Below are 19,734 nucleotides of genomic sequence, written 5' to 3' on the forward strand. Positions count from 1 at the left end.
TTGCAACCACAGAATCACATGGAAACATTGTTATACTATGCATGAACATTTTTTCCTGCTCCAGGCTGACTTCCGCTCACCTGGAGAACCCTTGGACGAATAGGAGGCTGCAGGGTGCATCCAAAAAACACCTTCCCCCGGAATCCCTCAGCCCGGATCAAGAGCCGGGTCGCCTTCTATTTTATCCCCAAAATAAATGAACTCATCACCGGTCTCCCACCAGGTGAGAGCCAGGCGGGCAGCCTTACCTGGCAGGGGGTTGGATCTCGGGTCCTCCCGGAGTTACTCCTGCGGATCCGACCGAGGAGAAGCGCTCATTTCGGGCGGGGGGTGTCGCTGCACACGCGTACTGGCTCCCGCTCACGCCGACTGGAGAGTGGGGACTGGAGAGCGGAGACGCTCCCCGGCTCCATCCAGCTCTGCCTCCTCTTGTTCCTCTGCTGAAATCTGATCCCCCACCCGCTCCTCCGTGGGTGTGGTGGTCCGCCTCGGCACAGTGTATAAACCCTCCAAAATAATTCAAGGTTTCCCTTCTTAGTTCGAGCCATTTTTTTGAAATTAAAGTGGTCATCCGTGAGATAATTTAGTTTAAAAATGATTTCCTTTTTTTTGGTCTTTCATTTATTTATTATTTTGGCTGGCACACAGAGTAATACAATGCATTTTCGTTATATGTGTGCCCATCGATATGGTGCTTACATTGTTCGTGGCGGGGTCCACCACCAATGCAAAGTATGGATAGACACTCGAAAAAAAAAGAACAGAAGGAGGCAAACCTTTGAGAAATGAGAGTGACCGTTACAGCAAAGATAAGGGTAAAAAGGATGTTGGAAAACGGTAAAAAAAAAAAAAAAAAAAAAAAAAAAGGGATCCTGGGACTGTGTAGTGTAGTTCACCCAACACAAACAGTTTTATGGATTGCAACTTTAAATCGATGCACAACATCTGACATCAAACATGTAAAGAGAATTACAATGTTAATCGTCTCCACAAATTATGGAAAACGACTGCAGCAACGAAAGGTTTTTGGTTTTACAAATAATTAGGTATAAGATATCGATCTGGGTTAAATAACTTCATTTTTTTTTTTACTTAAATATCAACAAAGGGTTATTTAAAAAAACAAACTTGACACCTTAAGATCTCTACTGAGCATTCACCAGTTTTTGACCGGCTGAGCGCTTTACTGTTGAGAAATTTACCACTCTGCTGCAGCTTCTCTTGGAGGCTTCCTTCCTTTTTATCCCAGATATGGAGCTGCCGGTAAGGTAATGCCTCCACATTGGTCTGTACGCACAGAGTGAAATTCACAAATGTAGATCTGTACTCACAAAACAGAGTTTGTTTGTGGATTATTTGTGGATGCACATTGACATACAGTATGTGAACGCAGACGTCTCCAACCACAAGAGAATGATTTATTTTACATCACAAAACTTTATTTGAGGGAAAACAGAAGATCTGGCAACCGGCCACAATCCTAATAACAGTATAGACAATTATTATTTTTAATTACCCATGATCAGCCATCTTTGAGAGCCAAGAGAGCTAAGTTATGCTGTGCAATAAATTCTGCCGTCCACACTCTTCATGAACACCCAGCGGCAGATGTTAAACATCATGACATTCTGTTCTCAATTGATGTCATTGAATCCAAACGGCAGGAATGAACAGTCTTAACAGTATAAATTAGTTTTACATCTGCAAAATGAGGTTGCCATTATTCAACTCCCCTCTTACACCTCGTCTAAATTACTGCAAAAAATACTGCAAATCCCTCTCCAAGACCTCATTGAACCAAAACAATGTTAGCTTGAATGCCTTTAGGCAAAGTAAGACAAACACATCACTTTTTTATGATTAGTTACTTTAAAAATATTATTTTTTTATCAAGAAATAAAGGCACAGAAGTTTGGTCAGGATATGTCTTTATATCAATTCTGTTTCAATTGGTATTTTTTTTCAGAACGAAAAAAAGGCTGAAAAAAAAACCCAGATTATTTTTTATGTTGAAGGCACTACAAGTAATTCTGGATTTTCAGCGACTTTTTTTCAGTCCCTTGGGACATAAATCATGGGGTTTTCAGCTCATCTTGATCAATGGGCAACCAAACATTCCGGTTGGTTGTGTCTTCTTGAGATGTACTTATTTTAACTGTAGTTTAAGTAATTAGAATTGCTCGGGAGAAAAGCCCCTGATAAATGACATGCTGCAGTGTATCCTCTGGGATTACTGAGAGCACAGCTGATTAATCCACAAACAGCCCGGGCTGTATTGGTGAAAGGTGGAGGCAGACTTTAAAAGATGTTAAGAAACACCAGAGAACATGTCCCAGCACACTGTTGTCAGAATACTCAGTAAGAACTCCATTTACTTCTTTATATATATCATTCCATGCCACTGGGGGTGCGGAGTGATTCGGCTGTGGCTTTGGCGGATTTAAAGATGAAAACATAAATAAAAAGGAGGTTGAAACCTTCCGCCTTTGTTGGTCATTTTTTTGCTACACACGCATCCCATTGTGGGAAAATACTTTCCACATTTGTGTTACATTTATTTTGCAACCCTGTGGACTGACATGCCTCGTGAGGTACTTGCCATTATTTAACAAACCAAAGAATTATTTAACAAACCAAAACATATCCCCAAAAGGTGTGGAGGGGGGGGGGATCTACTACAGTTAACCATGTTTAGGTGCCCTAATACGCTTCCCCATCCAATACATCATGCTGTCTTGACGCACGGAGGTATTAGCAATGTTTGTCAAGTTCCCCTGAGGCCAGGCTTCATAAATAGTCAGGACTTAAGTCAAGTTTCACAGGTAAAGAGACCCGGGGCCGGGGGAACGCCTCCGTGAAACAGGAAGGGTGTGGAAACATGTTTGGCTGGGGAGTCGAAGTGGAGGCATCCGTTTTGCGAAGCTGTGATGTATAAGCTGTTGCGTTGTGCAATGTCAGTGTAAAGCGATCTCCTCTTCTTCATCCGCGTCCTCCTCCTCGGTCTCGCCTTGGTCGTCATTGTCTACATTCTGCCGCAGCAACGGCAGCTCTGACTCGGGGCTCTTGCTGTTCAGCGTTCTTAACGAAGGTCCCTTATCTGATGGAAAACCATCACGAGAAGGATGCATTAGAATCGACACTGATAGCATATATTGATATACATCATGACTGTGGACTACATTACATTAGGGGTTGGTTTTACAGACAGGGTTTAATCTAAATCAGGACTCAATCAGATGATCTCACTTAAATGCATACATAATTTTAAAATGCCTTTCTGAGACATTGCTTTATTGCAGATTAATTTTTTTCAAGACTAGGAAATCCTAGACTAAGGTAATTAAGGACTAGTCTGCTCCCTCTGTTTGATCTTGGTACTGGTCTTAGTACTGATCATCCATTTTCTCTGTTGTCGAGGTCGCCCTAGAGGCCCACATCCATTAATACAAAAATAAACGTCCCTTAAAATATCGATAAAATAAGGCACACATCATTTTATGCTTCTCCAATAAAGACAATTCTTTATTTTAAGGGACGGATGGCACTACTAGTTACGTACCCACCCCCCTTTTTTAAAGTACACATGGCACCATCTATATAATGTATATTAAATATGGAAAAAGGAGTGAACATTTAAATGTTTGGCGCATCCACAACAGCCAGTCGATTTTGAGCCGACACGCCCACAAAAGCCAGGGTTCACACCTGGCGACGAGATGAGAGCTGCTTGGCTTCATTCTGTGACCATAACATAAGACTGGAGAAGTACCTGGGCGCAGACAAAATGGCGGACCTCCGTAGGTTGACACCAAATCACGTGACCTCAGCTGCGGAAGTGGGTCTTCTTGGTGCTTTTTCCCCGGGAAGAAGCACACAGATTAAAAAAAAATATGTATACAATGTTTATTTACTGGAAATATATTTTAAAAATCAACTGACTATTAAAAGGCTTTAGACATTCTTTTAAATTGAGATGTTTGCAATTTTTATTATTTTTTTAATGGGCCAAAAAGTCTTCAAAATAGTCACAAATTATTCTAAATGTTTTATGTAATATTTGAATCAAATTCATTTATTAAACAATCACACTGTATAAAAGAAAGTTTTAAGATCCTCTTTTCAGAAAGATTTCTCTACCACTGCATGACTCATGTAAGATTCCTCTCTTCATGTACATGTGTAAGGAATAAGAGACTTTAACTCAATTATAATACATAATTAATAATCAATTAACTTGTTCACTAAATTCAAAATATTGTATAAAGCCTTTTAAGGAAATCAATTGACTTCCAAAATACATTTCTGAAAAATAAACATTGAATTTATTTTTTAATCTGTGTGCTACTTCACGGGGCAAAAGCTGCTGAGGTCACTTGATTTCCTGTCAACCTGCAGATTTTCCACCACTTTGTCTGCATCCAGGTTCTCTTGTAAGACTGGGCACAACCTGTGTCCGCAAAACCACCCCACGTATATGTAGCAGATCATTTAGTCACGTGTTAAAAATATTAGTCAAATCAACTCATTGAGATCCGTGTACAAAATAGTCCTAAATAATAGATAACGGTAAAGCCTTACTTTTGGAGTAGTAGGTCTTGAGCCCCACGTGCAGAGCAATACCAGATAGGCACACAGCAAAACCCAGCCAGTTAATACCGTCCATCTTGTCTCCCATTAGACCTGTTGCTAAAAGTAGAGTGCACACCTCCTGCAAAAGAGAGATAAAGATTAAAATAAGCACGTAGAAGTAAATACATAGTTCGGGTGAAAGGAAAGGTGGATGAGCGTTAAAGGACGGAGCTGTTCCAGACCTTGAAGATCCCTGCGATGGAGAGGGTGAGGCTGGAGGTTCGGGAGACCAGCAGGAACTCGGAGAAGCAGAGGCCGAAGGCCAGCGAGCCGCCGGCGCTCAGCGTGAGGAGGGAGTACAGCAGGGGGGGGAGCTCCGTCACCCGGAACAGCTTCTCCGACGTGCTGAGGCTCACCGCTGTGGACGGACAGGTCACCGGAAGAAGGTCTTTTAAGAAAAACTTAGACCCGCTATTTCGATGGCGGGATAATTAATCTACAAACCCCAATTCCAATGAAGTTGGGACGTTGTGTAAAATGAAAATAAAAACAGAATACAATGATTTGCAAATCCCTTTCAACCTATATTCAATTGAATACACTACAAAGACAAGATATTTAATATTCAAATTGATAAACATTATTGTTTTCAGCATTAATGGTGCCTTCACGGATGTGCATGTTACCCATGCCATGGGCACTAACACTCCTCCATACCATCACAGATGCTGGCTTTTGAAATTTGCGCTGATAACAATCTGGATGGTCCTTTTCCTCTTTGGCCCGGAGGACGCAACAGCCAAGATTTCCAAAAACGAATTCGCCCCATCTTGCTTGTGAACGACGGAGCCTTTTGGGGATGCTCCTTTTATACCCAATCATGACACTCACCTGTTTCCTGTTCACCTGTGGAGTGTTCCAAACAGGTGTTTTTTGAGCATTCCTCAACTTTCCCAGTCTTTTGTTGCCCCTGTCCTAGCTTTTTTGGAACGTGTTGCAGACATCAAATTCAAAATGTGTGAATATTTGCAAAAAAACAATAAAGTTTATCAGTGTGAACAATAAATATCTTGTCTTTGTAGCGTATTCAATTGAATATAGGTTAAAAAGGATTTGCAAATCATTGTATTCTGTTTTTATTTACGTTTTACACAACGTCCCAACTTCACTGGAATTGGGGTTTGTAATCTGTTTCTATGTATGTTTATATGTAGAACGTAAAGAACTTCATTTGAACTTCTTATCTGGTGAGATCTGGCGCTGCTCTAGTTTCCAAACTGATGTGATGCCATCGCTGTATTTAGAAACATAATGTGCAGGATTGTGTCCCATACTGTGCAGATAGTCGGTCGAGAGAACACAAAACTACCCCCGAACAGCTCCTTTTAGGACCAAATGTTGGGATATTGAAGATGAAACTCAAAGTGTGCGTGAGGATTCTAACCTTCATCTAAAAGAAGCAGTTAGAGCTACTTGTGGGTTTGCCGTAGTGATGGTGGGTGTAAGAAAAAGTGAAGCCAAAAAAAAGTAGCAGAGTCTGGACTCTGCTCACTCCCCGAATGGTGACAACATAAGAGTATGAAGGGATGAGAAAGAGTTGGGTTTTATTTTCAGCGGTGGAATACATTTCGAGTTACACACAGTCCAAAACAATGGGGAAAATTTGGAGAAAATACTGTGTAGTATGCATCGAACAACAATACGCAAAACAAAAAGCTGCATATTGCCATATTAACATATTCCATATACCTTAAAGGGGACCAGGAAACTTTTTCAACAGGTTAATCTATAGGACTAAGGTCCTCAAAACACGTCTAAAAAGTTTTTGCTGAAAATACCACTCACATTATGTATTCTAGCCATTATAACATGCCTCAAAATCTGTGAAACACGCTGTTTCAGTGTATGTCGCTTTCAATTAAAATGAGCTGCTCTCACTTATTTCATCTTATCAACACCAAAATCTGTTTCTGAACAAATTTGAGGCGAGGAATAAGCAATCCAGTTGCTGAATCTTCACTCATATTAGATCTACAAGGCCTCATTTGAAAGTTTGTTCCGACTTTCGTTGGTCGTGCTTCAAGCTTGTGGGGGAACAGCGCACAGGGTTTCTTATTTCATTTCATTTCATTTCATTCAGGAAACGGTGGAAAATATAACAAAATAAATACATCTACAATAAAAACACTGTTTTCTCATTTTGTTTGGAGAAATGCACAGCGGATCTCTTGGCGCAGCCTACAGTCAACCTGGGCTTGGGCATTCACAATTAAATCGCCTATCAGCAATCGACTCGACTGATAGCGATTGACATTGATTACAGGCGATTAAAAAAAAATAATTATTTAACCCGCCAGGAAAAATCCGAGCGTTGAAACGGTGTAAGTGCAGTTTACCGTGTTCTGTAATTGCAACAGATTGGGGGAGATAGGCAGAATTACTCTTTCTTTAAAAAGATTTGTGCTGGTCTTTAAAGCCAACAGAGCAGCTCCCGGCAGTGCTTGTTATTTCTCCAGGCGTGGGTGATGTTACTCAGATGGGGGGGGCGGGTCTAATTCTACAGAGGCTCCATGTCACGTAGGAATGGGTTGCAACTCTGAACAGCTTCACATGTTTTATGAAGTAGGCGGCTCACAAAAAACTGACTGTACTGGGTTGTATCTCAGTTTGTATGTTAGTAGGCCCATCAGAGCCCTTAACATATGTGCACAAGCACTGAAATATTTGGTATTTCATAATAGGTCCCCTTTAAGAACCCATATTAAAAAAATAAATGATATATGAGATATGAGATATGTTTCTTTCAAACAGACAATTGGGGCAATAACATAACCTCCAAAGCTAACGATGAGATTGCGTTTGGTGCGACGGAAATTTCCACATTCGACTACAAAGAAGGGAAATTGCTTTTTTTCGGTGAAAACTGCAGATGAGAAGAATGTCTCACCTTCATTGTAGAGGAAAAGAGGGAAGAGGCCCATGAACATCAGCGGCTGCAGGTGGTACATGGTGTCCACGGGGTTCTGGAGTCCTTCGCGGGGGGAGGAGCACACAGAGCAAGGAGGCATGACAACTATTGTGCTCGGCTAAAGAGGACGGGAGTGGTATAGTATAATAAAATTAATAATATCCAAACTCCAATGGTAGGTGGTAAAAAAATAAATTAAGTCAATGGCTCGCTACCTACCCAGCTCGGCTTTCTGCATGAGGACCTGAGTGAGGGTCCAGCGGATGCCCCCGATGAAAGAGGCCAGCAGCACCATGAGGAAGCCCGTCATGTTGAACTGGGTCGACTCAAAGGTGAACATGAACAGGCCGCTGGCGATCAGCACCACCACCACGATGAGGAATGGGTTCTGGGAGAGAGAACAAGGCACGCGAAAAAACTTCCAAATTAAATTTTTCTCTAGCTCTGAAACCAAGGTTCTCACCATAGGACTTCAACTTCAATCGTTCACAGGGCCACTCACCGGCTGCTCCAGCTTGAAGATGAGCGAGAAGAAGAGGATGAAGAGCACGGCGGAGGACTTGGTCATGGTGTATCTGGAGTGAAGATATGATAATTTCAAAAGTTTAAGTTTATGTTATTTGTTGTTGATTACAAATTACACGTCCCTTTCACTTTCCTTCACACCTTCCTTGCTACAGTACAACCATGATCACTTCCAGCTCACTGTTTTTCTACCACTAATTGTGTTAGAAAAAAATGTGATAGATAGATAGATAGATAGATAGATAGATAGATAGATAGATAGATAGATAGCAGTACAATAGGCAATATAATGGAAAACCCAATAGCACAATAGAATATGGCAATACACGCTAAACCTAATGATAAACAACAAATTAACCTTAAAAATAACAATAAAAAAAACAAAAGATAAAAGGGTAAAAAGAGAAAAAAAGAACCAAAAAAACCCCATAATAATAATAATACAATGTCCTACACAAAAGGTTATGAAAAATGAACTAAAGACTCACTTACAGGCTGATGGTGATGAAAAGGAAGCTCCAGTTGGACAGACCAATGTCCAGTGCAGTGGCCAGGGCTAGAGGGCAGAGTAGATTTTAGGATTTTGCTTATTACAGTATTTAACTATTGTAAGGCTAAGACCAAGAGAAGTGTTGAGATATAGCTACTTGTCTCACTGACGTATCCTAGCATATACCGAGTCAAATAAAAACCGGGCCTCTAATAAATGCCGGGTGTTCGGCCTACACAAACAAATACAAGCCTGCCTCAAATATAGACCGGAGGGGTGCTGTTCTGCTGTGGCGCTCCGCTCACAAAGCAAATAAAAAGAGTGTTTTTATTGTAGTTATTATGTGTTATTAAATGTATTTAATTTACGAAATTTCCTACTGCTGCGTAGCAGATCGCTTCTTGGGGCAAATACCACACTCTGAGCGCTGCTGCTCTCAAGCGCTCCAAGCAGCAGGAAGTGGTGCTTTCAAGGCAAACTCTGAAAACTATTATTCCCCCATGGGCTACCACCACATGTGTGACTTTTAGGGTAGCTCTCCATTCTCTCCATACTAAAATATGATCGAATATACTTATTAAACAGATGGAATTAGATATAAAAGCCTGTCTGTAATATAAGCATGCTTCCAATAAAGGCCTGGTTCCCTCTGCAGTTGAGGTAAATAAGGCCTGGTCTCTATTTCAGGAAATACAGCAAATAAAGGGTCCTATGTTTATTGTGTCATATGTATATGAGCCAAAGTGTGGGGAATGGAAAATGCCTCTAGCCCTGAAATAGAATTTCAATTTCAAGGCATTGTGAGCTTACATATCTCTGCATTGCCATGGCACAAATTGAGATTTAGCATACTAGTGGTTGCATAAACACAGAATTTGTTCAACCAGACAAACAGGTCTCTTGTGCAAAATGAGCTGTGCCGCAAAATACTTGACTAGGGAGCCAGCTGGTATTTAAGATCCACAAGATCATCTATTCACTACTGTCGTGGTGTCATTCTTTTTGTTATTAGGTTACATTTCCCTTTCCTCAATCATTCATTCATTCAATCACATGGTAGCGGACATTAGTCAAGTTAATCTTCAAGGGAGCCATTCAGTCCTCACTATCTCTGCTTTCCAGTCTTTTTCTCCTCTGTATTTAAATATCTACTGTTCAAGTCTGACGGTCAACGCCTCACGTATCAGAGTATAGGTGCAGGGCAGCTCTGCAGTATCAAAGAAATACAACAACAACAAAAAAGTGGCAACACACAAAAGTGGCAACACACAATTAAGTGTAATCTCACCCGTGGGAGCTACCTTAACCAGGTAGTCTCTCCAGCTGAGAACGACTCTGGATTTCCCTGTCCAGCAGTGCACGGCGTGCCGCGTCAGGGTGGAGAGGCAGAAGATGATGGTGAGGTGGACCAACGTCATGAAGAGGGGATAGTGGAATCCCTGGAACGCAGCAAGGGAGTCAGTGGGCGAGAAGAATAAAGACACAGAGTCAGGCCTGGCGCCGACGCCCCGTCACCATGATGACTCACTTTCATCAGCCATTTGTTGTAGAAGGTGATCCCGATGGAGAAGATGTAGTAGAAGAGGACCAGGCCGACGGTACGAAGCGCCCGGCAGAGAAACTGCATGGGACACGCCATCCGGGATCTTCCCGGGTCCACTAGTGTGGAAGGTCCGACTCCGACCTGGATCCACACACCCCTAGACCGGCCATGTTCCTGATGGGGGTTCCTGGAAGAAAGAAAACCTAGATGGAGGGATACATAGACAGATACATAGACAGATACATACAAAGATAAATAGTAAAAAGAGAAATAGATAGATAGACAGTGTCTGTCTGTCTACGTCTGTGTACATTATTGTTTAAGGTCTATCGGTATACGGTCTATCGGTATAATATACCGATAGACCGTAAACTATAATGTCAACTTAAGAATTAACAAAGATCAACAAAATAAGCCCTAATAAAAGTAACTCAGAAATAAACAAGGAAAAAAATTGGCAACACACAATCAAGTTTAAGATTAAGGAGAAAAGTGGGGAAGCCCTAAACAATAATAAATAAAAATATCAATAAAGCCGAGAGAAACAACGAAACAATGCAATAATAAGAAGAAAATGGCGCTCGCAGCAACCTACTGATAGATGTAAACGAAGAAAAAAAAAAAAACAACCAACTAAATAAACATTTCGAAAAATCGACCATAACGAAGCAAAACATTTGGGGATAAAGAGCGAACCTGGGGAGGAGCTGGAGGACCGGGAGCGTAGAGTGGTGACACAGCCGACTACACAGGCCGAGGAGCGGGCCTCAGTGTGGACGTGAAGCCGCTGCCCTCCTCCGCCGGAAACGGAACCACGCTGTCCAATGGGCTGAGCGAAGGCACGACCACGTGACCGCGAGCCCAACACCCGCGGCTCGAAACGCGAAGTTTAACTGGACGCGCGTTCGTCGGTGTTGCCAGGTCCGCGGTTCCCCGCCCCCCCCCCCCCCCGCGGAACTGGGCTACTTTCGAAGCGCTGCCGTGAGTTGAATTGGTTGTCCGCGGGTTGGGTGGTCCTAGTTTGCACTGGTTTTGATTGGCGAGTACGCTGGCTTTGTCACACAGACCTGGCAACCCTCTTTTCGCTTTCAATGGGTATGGATGCGTCAAAAAATGTCAGTTATTGTTGTTTATATTAAATGGGAGGAAATACTAACCGCCAGAGATAGGAATTCATGATATAATATAAATACAGCCAGAAAATTAAATACAGGCGGACTCTGTAACATATTCTATGTTGGGTTGAGTTGAGAATTTCAATTGATTATAAATATTTATTAATATATTTTATTTGAATTATTTTAAATCGTATTTATTATTCATGGTTTTGTTTATTTTATCGTTTTTATACATAGAATGTATAACATAATAAATAAGATTGAAATTATTGATATTATTTATTATAAATAATATAATATAGTAGTAATAATTTTCGGGGCATTGAAAACGGAGAGCACAGCGTCACCTGATGGTCTGCACGAGTTAAAGCAGTTACATTTTGATCTGATATTCGATTATTAATATTTCTGCAATAAATGCATTTATTAACATCTTGTAATCGATATCGACATGCTTGAATAAGAGGTTTACATTTCTTGTCTAATGAGTAAATGTCAGTATGAGTATGATGATATAATGAGTAGTTCTACAGAGTAGGATAGACCCTTTCAACACTCACTGAGTTCATGCATTTTCCTTCAAAATGTTAAATTATAAATGTATTTTATTATACATTTTATTAATATATCTTTTTTTCTTGACTTGCACTTTTTTGCTGCTGTAGCACCTGAATTTCCCAAGTAAAAAAGATCAGTGACCAATGTATCATAGGGGGGTTTGTAGGGGTTGTAAAATGTTATTTATTTTGTTATTTATTTGGGAAGGCAAAAAGTGTGACGCACTTTCTGCATAGTTGTCATGACTTTACTGTAGGATTTTTTAGTGTGACTTTTATCATGAATATGACATCTTCATTATGAACCTCTGATCACTGTGTGCAGACTGTGGTCCCATTGTGTCATTGCAAATTGTCCCTAATTGTTATGTCCCCCCTCCCCTACTTTCAAAACGTCTAAAAACGTGACACCCATGTATAACATACAATGTAATTTAATATCAGAATTATGAAATATATGATATTTTACTGTATTTCCATTCAATTGGATAAAGTCCTCTTCTCAATTCAGGGAAAAGACCAAATTGGTGTTTTCATCGGTGTATATGTCAACAGGCAGCATTGAATATATTTGAATATGAATATCGAGCAGGAATGAAGCCTTTTTAATCTAGATGTACAAGAGAAGATATACGTTTCCTTGACCTGTTCGATTGTACCCCGGCGATGATTGTCTCCATATCAAGTGAAGATTGACAAAGCGGAGCCGAATCAACAACCCCGCCCTCTCACCCCAAGCTACTGTGTCCTCACGCTCCTTCTGTGTTTCTGTGGTTTTACCCGATGTTACAGTTTAAAGGGAATAACACAGAAAAAAAAAAAAAAAACTGCACACAGATATGGCAACGAGAAAAGGATTACGGCATCTTTAAGCTTCCTCCCTATGAAGCACGTGAAACAAACTGTTTTCCATCAGTTTCTATTTTACCTGTAAAACCACAATTTTCCTACATAAACCAGTTTTATCTATAGTTTTACGACAACTCAAATGAAAAGAAGTGATTCAATTAAAAGAAGGAATTCAATACATTTTCCTTATTATTTTTAAAAAGCACTATATTGTCAGTGGTACAGAACTACCACGCCATACCAAACTGTCATCACAGTTTGGTATGGCAACCGCCCTGTCTCAGACTGGAAAGCGCAACAGAGGGCGATGACAACTGACCAAAGCATCACCGGTTCCCCAATCCCCACCACTGGGGCCGTCCAGCGCATGCAAGGTCTGCAGCATCCCAGCCGTAGGAATGTTTGATCCCGACACTGCCTTCCTCCAGCCACTGAACATTTGCATTACACTCTTTTATACCACCGTTCATTCTGTATAAACCTAACCTGTAGTGTATTAATACAGTATTTCTACTACCATCCATACTGTACATACCTCACCTATAGTGTATTCATACCTATACTAATGTCCATACTGTAAATACCTCACCTATAGTGTATTTATATTTATACTATTGTCCATACTGTATATACCTCACCTAAAGTGTATTTATATTTATACTACTGTCCAGACTGTATATACCTCACCTATAGTGTATTTATATTTATACTACTGTCCATACAGTACATACCTCAAATTACAGCGAACAATGACACCATTCAGTCCGACATACCATGTTCAGAGATTTATAATCAAACAATTGCTCGAGTAAAATTGCAGTAAAAAATTGCAATGACACAGTGAGACCACAATCTCCGCACCATGTTCAGAGGTAAAGTGTCCTATTCATAATAAAATTCATAATAAAAAAAAATCCTACAGTAAAGTTATGACAACACTTTTTGCCTTTTCTCATTTAATTACAGTCCATCATGTTGTGTTTTCTGGTTGACTCGTACAGCGGATTTCCGAATTTATTTTTTAAACATATTCCTATTGAAAAATGCATCCTGGACAGTCAATGTTTGTTTTATTGTTCTGAATACAGAGTATTTACAACAGATCAGTCATTTTGGAAATCTCTGTAGAGGCCTCCACAGTCCAGGACAGAGATTATTCACTAGATATAGCCATTTAAGGTGGACTGGAGAATTTCGGAGCTAAGGAGCTGGCGAATAAGTAGCCAAACGGATCCCGTTTTCCACTTGTCTCTAGTTCCCTGATTATACCCCTCTAATGTTCCACTAATCAGCCAAAACTGACTAAATTCGAGGTGTGTTTTTATTTGTATTTATATTTAATTTAATTTTAAACCAATATCGAGCGTCTGACGTCATTGGTGACGTGCGGCTCGTCATTCGCCCTCCGTACCAACTGGTGGCGCTGACGCCACGAGAGACGAAGAAGAAAGGCGGAAGTGAACAGCGGCGCCGGTTGTTATTGCTGTGTTTCGACCACGGGATTCCGAGGTAGGGTTGTTTATTTGCATTTAATCGACAGTATTCATCCGCAGCGAATACATCGTCACAATTACACAATGTAATATGCATGTTGTCAGACGTCGAGGTGCCAGATATTCTCTGTATCACCCGCGTCCCCCTGAGGGTTGCGCGATTTATAGAATCACGATCCCGATCGACAAGACGACGATTCGGCCGCATTTGCATCTGGGAGATGAGATTGCGTCAAAACAAGCGCTCCTCGATTTCTCTCTCTCTCTCCTCTCTCGTTCACGTCATCCGATTACAACACATTACTGGTGTGTAACAGGCACACACACACACACACACACACACACACAATCGTTTTAGAATCTGGGAGATAAGATGCATCAAAACCAGCGCTCCCAATTCCTTGATATCAACCAATGACAACACGTTAACGACGTGGAAGAGTACAACATGTCGACACACATACATACATGCATACATACATACATACATACACACAGACACACACACACATACATACATACATACATACATACATACATAATGTGTGTCCCTACGGATCGTGATCTCTATTCCAATTGTGAAAGTCGTGGCCCTCATTTTTTGTCCCCCACCAGAATGGCCGACGAGGAGGACGAGCCCGGCTACGACGAGGAGCTGGACGATGGCTCCGGCGGCATGGACGCCGGCCACGGCAAGCGGAAGCGGCTGTTCTCCAAGGAGCTGCGCTGCATGATGTACGGCTTCGGCGACGACCAGAACCCCTACACGGAGTCTGTGGACATCCTGGAGGACCTGGTGATCGAGTTCATCACCGAGATGACCCACAAGGCCATGTCCATCGGGCGCCAGGGCCGCGTCCAGGTGGAGGACATCGTGTTCCTGATCCGCAAAGACCCGAGGAAGTTCGCCCGGGTCAAAGACCTGCTGACCATGAACGAGGAGCTCAAGAGGGCGCGCAAGGCTTTCGACGAGGCCAACTACGGCTCCTGAGGAAATCCAATGAAAGTTTGGCTCTTAACTTTCGGCGCCGTCTCGCGTTCCCGGCTCTTGTTTCGGCCCGCGGGATGACGTCGTCCTCCTACGATGCGTGACCCCGTGTCCCTTGTGATATCACAAAGCAGCTCAAAAAATTGACATCTACGATCCTTGATTTTAAGTGGACAAAACCTCAAAGATATCAGTAATGTTTGAAAGTTGATTCAGCGACTCATTTTTTTCTTTCAGTGTACTGTATGTTGTTACTTTCCGTGCCATGTCGGTTGCATTGTTTTCATAAGTGATGGGATGGTTCAAATAAATACCCAGTAGTATGCAGATCTGATCCAATGGTATTTAAATAAAGGAAATTACAAAGTAAAGTTACTGCATTTTTACGTTGCTTTTCTAGCTGGTATAGCAGCTCAGATTGTCTCATATTTACGGGTGTCTTGATACGTTGCTATTTTTTAATTTTTTTTTATAAGATAACAAATTGTCATTGCGCATAGTACAAGTACTGAGAAAACAAAATGCATTTCTCTGCATTTTACCCATCCTAGTAACTGACGTATCTAGGAGCAGTGGGCTGCCATATAGTGCCGCCTGGGGAGCTTGAACCACCAACAACGATCATCATCATTGACCCGACAGCCCTCCATCCTTCGTCCTCAAGCTGAGTGGAGAGTTTGAATCTGGGATCATTGTGTGATCGGCTCGAAGCCTCGAGTCTGTTTTTTTGGTTAACTAAACCTACCGGCTTCAGTTGTACAGCAAATTAAATTGATGGATCATGTTACAGAACCTAGAAGTTCACATCGACTCCACTGGGACACTTTAGTTCGGTGTCTCTTGGCAGCCTAATGACGGGCTTGATAAACACTCTCAAACAATCCGAAAAGGAAACACAAACATAGCAGCTGGTCAGACAAAATGGAAAAAAAAAAAGAAGAAACCGTTTTTTTTTATTGAGATTGCTCTAAATAAAATTGTACACGGACCATAAATATGTCAGACCGACTACGAGTGACCATGTGTAAATTCATTTATTATCTTGTGTTCAAGCAAGTTACTTTTTGTACAGCATTCGTTGGATGAATTGGTCTAGGCAGCGGGTATCGGGCTGCTAATCGATCTAGACTAAATCTAGATGAGAACTTCGCCGGCAGAGGGTTTGGGGGTAGGGATCGCTGACGACAGGCCCACTGTACCACAGTGTGTCATGGGTGATATTATCAGCGCGGGCGTCGACGGGCCGTCTACATTTCACAAGCAAGCTGGGGAGACGTGTACCCCGGTCGTCGCCCCCCTCCCACGCGCGCACACACACACAGCGGGCTCCCAAGCTGTCTGTTGAGGGTGTCTAGTCGAACGGAGAGAAACGAGGCAGCAAACCAGATGGACAAGAGAAGATAGCAGGAGGAAGAGGTCGGTTGGGGTCTTGTGAGAAGGTTGGATTTTGGCAGGGGGTTGGAGGGAAGGAGGAATGTCCATGAGTCTCTGTGGTTTTACTGCACATTCTCCATCATCTTGAGGAATTCTGGAAACGCATCAAACAGACCAAAGTTAAATAGGCATGGGGGGTGGGGGGCAGTGAACCCCTCCTGAACACAGGAGGCACAGAATCATAAAGGCGTGTCCTACCGTCAAAGTCCAGCATGCCGTCGGCGTTCTTGTCTCCATCCTTGAGCAGCTCATCAATCTCCTCTTCTGAAATGGGCTCGCCGGTGCTGCGGATGATGAGGGCAAACTCTTCCCTGTCGATGTAGCCGTCGCCGTTCCTGCACAAACGCGTCGCATGACAGGTTGGAGCGGAATCGGAAAAAACCCCCCAGAATGTGACGAATGCTGTTAAACATCTGCGACACACCGCGGCGGCGTTACGCACTTGTCGAACACGCGGAAGCACTCCGCCAGCTCTTCCTCGCTCTTGCCGGCCTGGTCCTCCTTTAGCAGCCTCACCATCATGACCAAGAACTCCTCAAAGTCGATGGTGCCGCTGCCTAATGTCAAAGGGCGTAACATCAGGGCCATCGCACGTCCGTGGTTCCGCCAAAGGGCCACATAATTCAACATTTTCTCTCATCAATCACCAGAATATTAGGTTGTTTCTTCCGGTAAGGTTCATAGCAGGGATGGGATTCAAGATTCAAGATTCAAGATTCAAGATTCACAGGGGATCATTATTTCGTACCTAATGGATTTTGGGCTATGGGGCTGATGACTGCAGGAGGTAAGGGAATTAGATCATCCAGTCAGACGCAATTGCGTGTGTTTTGTTCATTTGTGTGTGTGTTACGGGGCCACAAATTTCTCGTTTAGGGCCACCAAAACCCTTGGTCCGGCCCTGGACATTGTTCATCAATGATAAAGACTATTCTACACTGAGAGGTATGAGGGCTTTCCCGAAAGTCCTCGTATGGGCGGAGGTTATGTGATCCGCGATCTGTCTGGTTTTCCTCCGACACCCGCGGCTTACCGTCCTCATCCACCTCCTCGATGATCTCATCCAGCTCCTCTCTGGTGGGGTTCTGGCCCAGCATCCTCATCACTTGGCCCAACTCCTTGGTGCTGATGTCACCGCCACCGTCGGTGTCGAACATGTCAAAGGCGGCCTTGAACTCTGCGTCGAGCGATGGACAAATATTGTGACAAATCCAGATTTTTTTGTTTTTTAATTTTCACCTCTGGGAGATGACGCAGTCGTTCATTCGTCGGTCTGTCGGCCTACTCACCTGCCAGCATCTCCTCGCTCAGGTATGAGCGGGCCTCTTGTTGCGCGTCAGTCTAGGGTGGAAAATAAAAGCCCCATCAAACCGATGTTGTTTTTATTCCGTTATGCATTTCATAATCCAGGTAAATGGAATTTTTGTCGCACGAAGCGCTTGATGGTGGTTTTTTTTTTTTTTTTAAATGCGTGTGGTATTTGTTTTGTTAAATTCTAACTTCAGGATTAACTCGAGGACTATTTCGGTCCCGATAGGCTACATTTGGGCCGGGCGATAATCAAGCGAGCTATTTCAGGCTCAACAAATTAGCCTCCCTGTATATGGCAATGTGGACATGCAATCCTATGGAATTTGACGCCTCAGCATCTTGCTGACTGACACCCCCCTCCCAAACACACACAGACACACACACGCGCGCACACACACACACACACACACACACATACACACGCTCACACTCATCTGCAGCACTACATCTTAAGGATTAATCCATTCCCCCAACACTTCCACACTGTCAGAACCATTAATTTGATTTATTACTTATTTATTATTTCATTTATTACTATCAAAAGAAATTTAAATAGAAAAGATTTGCTAATTACATGTTAATAATCTACATACTGAAATGTAGGTTTCAGACATTTAATTTTAAATAAAACCATTTAATAATGATTTGGACATGGATCCACAAGTATTATATGTTTTCATTATAATAACCCATAAAAATAATATCATAATCATCATTATGTCTTCACTTTTTCCCCTTCAATATTTGTTTCCAACATGCTCTAACCCGGATCCCGGCTGATTGGCATTATTTTGGCGGATTGGTTTAACCGGCGGTAGAAATCTTACCATGTTTGTGGTTTATAGCCTTTCCCGCAAATATCCACGGAAAAAAAGAAACACAAGCCCAAGAGGAGTGGTCAATCCGTGTGCACCCCAGCAGAGAGACTAGACGTCAAGTGAGAGTCCACACACACTTTAAACTGGGACCCTGGGCCCCACCCCCTGGCACCAGTGGCGCCTCCAGAATTAGAATCCTGAACATTTAGGGTTCTGGGGGCCCCAGCGACCGACCAATCCCAAAATTGCAGTGCAAACTCTTACTGAAGCCGAAGGTATCCCCGGTGTTGGGGGTATTGAGGGAGATGAAGCCTAATGTCAGCCAACTCATTGATTATATGCACAATGACCTGCAAAATCACCCACAATGAGTTGATCAACACTGCACCACTTCAGAAATATGTTTAACAGCGGCATGGAGGCAGAAGTAAATTAGCTGCAAAATATCTGAGAGTAATTTTACAGCGGATTTTGAACACAACGCTACTTCTATGCGGCTTTCCATTCGGGGAAAGGGCCACCACCCCGAGGTTCACGAAATACTCCCATCCGACTTCACCTTTAATTGTAACAAATTTTTTGAACACACAGTAGGCCTAAATGCCTCACTGCGTACTATACAGTGTAGGCCTTGCATGAATACGAAAAGGGCCGAGAAGCAAGAGGGTGTGTGTGCGTGTGTGTGTGTGTGTGTGTGTGGGGGGGGGGGTTTAAAAGTCTGTTTCACTTGGGACGTGAAACTCAAACCCCACAGAAAAATGTTCAGGCTCCAGCCGTGCCCTGAATAGTCGTCCGGGTCGGGGGGGCAGAGATTGAGTGGGCAGGAGGGTTCTGCCCTCGTCCCCCAGAACCCCGCGCCACCGTCAACGCGAACCACGGCTCCTTATACGGAGGCCGTTTCCTGCGGGGGGGCTGAGGTGGGAGAGAAAGAGAGAGAGAGAGAGAGAGAAGCGGTAACGATGGGTGATACTGTGTAAAAGGGAGAGGGGCGATGGGGAAATGGGAGGGAGGGTGTCCCCGACTGGCGGCGGTGGCGGTGGGGGGGGCGAAGACTATATACTCGAGAGGGCA

At 42.8% G+C, this 19,734-nt stretch overlaps 4 protein-coding genes across 7 annotated transcripts in view; 1 reads left to right on the plus strand and 3 right to left on the minus strand.

The window, feature by feature from the left end:
• The window catches only part of LOC307241373 (collagen alpha-1(XX) chain-like), a 34,834-nt gene extending 34,463 nt beyond the window's left edge, over window positions 1-371 (minus strand). Inside the window, exon 1 of the mRNA XM_080015432.1 lies at window positions 249-371. The gene's annotated coding sequence lies outside the window, so the exon portion shown is untranslated. The remainder of the gene's footprint in view (window positions 1-248) is intronic.
• Window positions 372-1,433: 1,062 nt separating this feature from the next.
• On the minus strand, window positions 1,434-10,870 carry LOC307241390 (solute carrier family 35 member C2-like). Of its 4 annotated transcripts, none has more exons than XR_013844550.1 (11): window positions 10,792-10,870; window positions 10,081-10,298; window positions 9,841-9,991; window positions 8,555-8,618; window positions 8,040-8,112; window positions 7,757-7,925; window positions 7,517-7,600; window positions 4,812-4,987; window positions 4,579-4,708; window positions 3,770-4,447; window positions 2,986-3,097 (listed from the first exon to the last, which is right to left on the minus strand). XR_013844550.1 is itself a non-coding variant. In XM_080015456.1 (11 exons), exons 2-10 carry the CDS (start codon window positions 10,189-10,191, stop codon window positions 4,347-4,349), a joined length of 1,059 nt encoding a protein of 352 aa, XP_079871582.1. In that variant the 5' UTR covers window positions 10,192-10,298; window positions 10,792-10,870; the 3' UTR covers window positions 3,810-3,851; window position 4,346. The 4 variants fall into 4 exon arrangements, 3 of the variants coding, with proteins under 3 accessions (XP_079871580.1, XP_079871581.1, XP_079871582.1); XM_080015456.1 differs by lacking the exon at window positions 2,986-3,097 and having other exon boundaries at window positions 3,810-3,851; window positions 4,346-4,447; XM_080015454.1 differs by lacking the exon at window positions 3,770-4,447 and having other exon boundaries at window positions 1,434-3,097.
• Window positions 10,871-14,067: 3,197 nt separating this feature from the next.
• Window positions 14,068-15,461, plus strand: taf13 (TATA-box binding protein associated factor 13). The gene is made up of 2 exons (XM_080015817.1): window positions 14,068-14,128; window positions 14,728-15,461. The coding sequence occupies exon 2, from the start codon at window positions 14,729-14,731 to the stop codon at window positions 15,101-15,103; it is 375 nt and encodes a 124-aa protein (XP_079871943.1). The 5' UTR covers window positions 14,068-14,128; window position 14,728; the 3' UTR covers window positions 15,104-15,461.
• Window positions 15,462-16,115: 654 nt separating this feature from the next.
• Window positions 16,116-18,814, minus strand: tnnc2.2 (troponin C2, fast skeletal type, tandem duplicate 2). Its single transcript, XM_080014908.1, has 6 exons — window positions 18,673-18,814; window positions 17,824-17,875; window positions 17,568-17,711; window positions 16,977-17,091; window positions 16,733-16,869; window positions 16,116-16,628 (listed from the first exon to the last, which is right to left on the minus strand). Exons 1-6 carry the CDS (start codon window positions 18,673-18,675, stop codon window positions 16,597-16,599), a joined length of 483 nt encoding a protein of 160 aa, XP_079871034.1. The 5' UTR covers window positions 18,676-18,814; the 3' UTR covers window positions 16,116-16,596.
• Between the last annotated feature and the right edge of the window lie 920 nt (window positions 18,815-19,734).

This window comes from Zeus faber (genome assembly GCF_960531495.2).
Source record: "Zeus faber genome assembly, chromosome: 15".
Lineage (NCBI taxonomy): Eukaryota > Metazoa > Chordata > Actinopteri > Zeiformes > Zeidae > Zeus > Zeus faber.